Source organism: Sinocyclocheilus rhinocerous, unplaced genomic scaffold (assembly GCF_001515625.1).
Source record: "Sinocyclocheilus rhinocerous isolate Xijiao unplaced genomic scaffold, SAMN03320098_v1.1 scaffold2685, whole genome shotgun sequence".
NCBI lineage: Eukaryota > Metazoa > Chordata > Actinopteri > Cypriniformes > Cyprinidae > Sinocyclocheilus > Sinocyclocheilus rhinocerous.
This window is the reverse complement of record NW_015667339.1, coordinates 253,122-258,031: the sequence shown is the minus strand read 5'-3', so window position 1 is coordinate 258,031 and position 4,910 is coordinate 253,122. Positions and strand designations below refer to the sequence as shown.

At 34.6% G+C, this 4,910-nt stretch overlaps 1 protein-coding gene across 1 annotated transcript in view; it reads left to right on the top strand.

Annotated features, from left to right (window-relative positions):
• Nucleotides 1-785: 785 nt before the first annotated feature.
• LOC107733821 (dimethylaniline monooxygenase [N-oxide-forming] 5) overlaps nt 786-4,910 on the top strand; it is a 6,852-nt gene continuing 2,727 nt past the window's right edge. Inside the window, exons 1-5 of the mRNA XM_016545621.1 lie at nt 786-960; nt 1,171-1,336; nt 2,412-2,600; nt 2,739-2,904; nt 4,308-4,450. Of these exons, the coding sequence (XP_016401107.1) occupies nt 1,181-1,336; nt 2,412-2,600; nt 2,739-2,904; nt 4,308-4,450 (654 nt within the window). The 5' untranslated portion in view covers nt 786-960; nt 1,171-1,180. The remainder of the gene's footprint in view (nt 961-1,170; nt 1,337-2,411; nt 2,601-2,738; nt 2,905-4,307; nt 4,451-4,910) is intronic.

Genomic DNA, 4,910 nt, shown 5'->3' with positions numbered 1-4,910 from the left:
CTCTGGCAGGTAATCGCGCATGCTCAGATGATCGCCATCTCTCTCACTCTCTCTCTCTCTCTTTTTAGTGCAAATCTACGGAATCTAAATCACAATGGTACACAGGGTCTTAATGACGTAAGAAAAGAGCCAGCTGGTGTAAAAATATTACTCTTCATTTTTGTTATGATGTTAAATTACTGAACATTCAATACACATGCATTAAGTGTAAAACAAGAAGGGCACAGTCTCATGAAGAAAAAAGCTTGCCCTTTTTGTTTCTCCTGATGACTCAGGGTTCCCACCACACATATTTAGTAATCTGTCTACGTGTTCAGCACACCATGGGGCCCGTTACAGATTCTTGGCATATATTTCTGTTTTTTGCTGATTAAACCAAATGTTCTCATGCTCTCAAAACTGTAATGCTGCAGTGACCTCTGCTGGAAATGATAAGGATTACACTGCCAATTATTAATAAACAATAGTAAAATAATTGTATGGTTTTCCAGTTTTGTTCATATTAAAGGACAACCTGTATCATCTTCTGTTACCACACAGAGACTCTCAGAGAGAAAACTGAGGCAACTTCCTCCAAGTTACATTAGAGTTGTACTAGCATATGTTTTAGACTATTGTGAAAAACAAATGGACTCTTTTGTTTTATGATAAGATTTATGACAACACCCATAGATAAAGACTTGACTTATGATCACATGTCTGTGATCATAAAAAAATGACTGAACATTTTTGATAGTTCTTTAAATCCTTTAACACTTAACCTACACTGTTTGTTTATTCATTCTAGTTTGATCCTCCCTAAACTAGTGGCAGCTGAGACCACCGTATTCTTTGAGACTTCAGATACGCTCAACTGCTTACATAACAGGCTGTTTTCAATGAGACGGTTGCCAGGGAAAGCTGCTAAATCGTTTTGGCATTTTTGAACACTGAGGGCTTGAGACCATCTTCAGTTTAAAGGTAAGATTTATATTTGTGTCACAAGCGTCAAGCTTGCAGCATATGTTTACACTGATGTCTGTCTTTGTGTCTGCTGGCATGTGTTTTGTTAATGATTAACCAATAAATGCAGCACATCCATGCCAAACATTGTAAATGATTCCTGGAAAACACTAGTGTAATAGTATGTTTTTATAACCATGTGTATTTTCACCATTTGTTTTCTTCAAGTGATCGTTCCATGTTTCCTGTGCAGACTCACAGCATGGCTAAGCGTGTGGCTGTGATTGGAGCAGGCAGCTCTGGACTGACCTCCATCAAATGCTGCTTGGATGAAGGGCTGGAGCCTGTGTGTTTTGAGAGCAGTGATGATATTGGAGGACTCTGGAAGTTTAAGGTTGAAAATGAATTCAATTCAGCTTAACAATAAAGGCGAAGTGTGTCATTGCTGTGCCATACATGGTACCAAAATGAATTGGAAAATGACTGATATTTTGATAATTGACAAGAATGATTTTTAACACACTGTAATCTAAGCAATACAAGATCAGGTGCCAGAAGCCCTTGGCTTAATAATTTATACACTACCATTTTAATACAATAATATTCGTAACATTTTGAGGTAGATAATGTTTTTGAAAGAAGTCTCTTATGCTCACCAAGGCTGCATTTATTTAATAAAAAACACAGTAAAAATAGTAATATTGTGAAATGTTATGACCATTTAAAATAACTATAATATACCATTTAAAATAACTTTCTAATATATTAAAATATAATTTATTCCTGTGAAGGCAAAGCTGAATTTTCAGCAGCCATTATTCCAGTCTTCAGTGTCATACTGATATTTTTGTGGAAACCATGGTACATTTTTTCAAGATTCTTTGATTAATAAAAAGTTGAAAAACAGCATTTATTTAAAAGATAAATCTTTTGTAAAATTCTAAATTTCTTTACTGTCACTTTTGATCTAAATTATTTTATTTAGATCAACTCCAAATTTTTGAACGGTGTAAATTAAATAACTCATATAATTATTACCATCTTCTTTTTATTGTCATTTCTTGTTAGTTTGTTTTTGTTTTTCCTAAATATTTTTATGTTATGACCTGTGTAATTTGCATTTTCTGTATGGAAGAAAATACACAAATAAAAATGCATTATTATTATTATGTCTTTTATTATATATAAGGTTTCCCAAACACTCCCACCAACTGCCATTGGTCAGCAAACAGATAGCCCCGCCTCAAAACTCACAGTATTAGATGAGTTGGTTTTGTTTACACTTTTGGGGGCAAAATGCTTCAAATGGCTTATGTATTATTGCTGCATATTACGATGGGATAAGAGAAAGTATTTTAACATTAAACAATATTACACACTTCACCTTTAAACAACACTTTTAAAGCTAATTATGCTTTATCTATTAGTGCGTTCAAAGTCATTGACTGTGTTTCCCTGTTCGTGCACAGGAACAACCAGAGGCAGACCGTTGCAGCATTTATCGTTCTGTCATAGTGAACACCTCTAAAGAGATGATGTGCTATAGTGATTTCCCTATGCCGGATCATTTCCCCAACTTCGTGAACAACTCTACGATAATGCAGTACTTCAGACTCTACGCTGAGCACTTCAGCCTGCTCAAACACATTCACTTTCAGGTAATAAACACTAATTGGGGAAATTATTCTCACATAATTGTGTGTATTTTCTCAGGATCTATCATATTTTTTGAGTATTCTCTTTATAAAGATGAGAGGTAGCATTCAGGCTCTATGTGGCTTGTGTGTGTATTTCAGACCACAGTTCGTAGTGTGAGACAAAGGCCTGATTTCTCTAACTCTGGTCAGTGGGAAGTGGTGACCGTGGACAGAGATGGACGAGAGGAGACACATGTGTTTGATGGTGTGCTAGTGTGTGCAGGACACTTCACACAGCCCATCAAACCCCTCTCAGACTTCCCAGGTGCTCACCTGATATTACAGCACTCTGTCATCATAATACAGCATTCAACACTGTGTGTAAAACTAATTCCCTGCATGGCTCTATTAGGGATGCACCGAAATGAAAATTATTGGCCGAAACCGAACAAAATGAAATACCGAACAAGGTTTTTTCGAGTTTTTTTTCCCCATGTATTTTGCCAATTTTTTTCACCATTGAACAAATTAAATAGCCAAAATGTGCTTTTTACTGTTTTGTCTTGCTTTTCAAAGAAAAAAAATCTATTACAAAACAACAATTTAAAAGTATTTAACACTGAAATTTTTTTTTTACATTCTAGCAGACATACCAACAAAGCACAATTTAACTTAAAATTAATAAGTTAGTAAAATAATATTTTTTTGGCCATCAGACCCCCTTCTTGAATCAGGCATGTATTTTTTACTATACAAATAAAAGCAGCCTTGCTGAGCAGAAGAGCTTTCTTTTAAAACATTAGAAAATATTACAGATCCCAAACACTATGTGTAAATGTTATAATAAATGTTTTAACAGAGCTGTTGTAATGATTATTATCATTATTATTGTCTTACTTTTTATTTTATTTTACAGAACAACAGTAAAATTACAATACTAACATTTATGAATGTTTATGGAGTTATTGCTTTTTCTCAACTTGTATTTTGGCGGAAACGCGCAGGAAGACCTTAATGCTTCTTTTTGCATTGCGCCTCTCACTCTACACTGGTTGCTATTTGATCGTATCAGTTTATTCTGTCTTTTTCGCTTATTCGGCCGAACGCCGAAAGAGCTTTTTTTGCTATTTTCGGACGAATAATTTTGGTTACTGAACATTCGGTGCATCCCTAGGCTCTATTCATATAATGGATTTAATATGTATTTGGAAACATTCATATATTGTATAACTTTTACTGTAATTTTGTGTGCTGCAGGTATTGACACATTGCCAGGGACAATAATTCACAGTTGGGAATATAAGAACCCTGATCCTTACCTTGATAAATGTATTAACGGAGCTGTTATTTTATTATCATTTGTCTTATTTTTCTTTTTATTTTACAGAACAACAGTAAAATTACAATACTAACATTTATGAATGTTTATGGAGTTATTGCTTTTTCTCAACTTGTATTTTGGCGGAAACGCGCAGGAAGACCTTAATGCTTCTTTTTGCATTGCGCCTCTCACTCTACACTGGTTGCTATTTGATCGTATCAGTTTATTCTGTCTTTTTCGCTTATTCGGCCGAACGCCGAAAGAGCTTTTTTTGCTATTTTCGGACGAATAATTTTGGTTACTGAACATTCGGTGCATCCCTAGGCTCTATTCATATAATGGATTTAATATGTATTTGGAAACATTCATATATTGTATAACTTTTACTGTAATTTTGTGTGCTGCAGGTATTGACACATTGCCAGGGACAATAATTCACAGTTGGGAATATAAGAACCCTGATCCTTACCTTGGGAAGAGAGTTGTTGTCGTTGGGATTGGAAATTCTGGTGGAGACATTGCCGTGGAGCTCAGCAGAGCGTGTGAGAAGGCAAGAGAGATTTAAAGGGGTCATATGATGCTGCTAAAAAGAACATTATTTTGTGTATTTGGTGTAATGAAATGTGTTTATGCGGTTTAAAGTAAAAAAAACACATTATTTTCCACATACTGTACATTATTGTTTCTCCTCTATGCCCCGGGAAAGGAAAAAATGAAATCGCATCATATGACCCCTTTAATAGTGCAATATCTAATATAGATCTTTTCTCTGTTTTTAGGTTCTTGGCAGGATCAAAATCATATGGAGAAATGATTAGCGAATAGCGATTGAATGATAGGTGCTATTTTTAATGACCCAATTGATTATTCACATTAAATAATTAATAATATATATAGCTGCAACCTTCTGACAGCAAAATAAATAAATAATTTTCAAAAGAGGACAAATTAAAGGGGTCATATGATGTTGCTAAAAAGAACATTATTTGGTGTATTTGGTGTAATGAAAT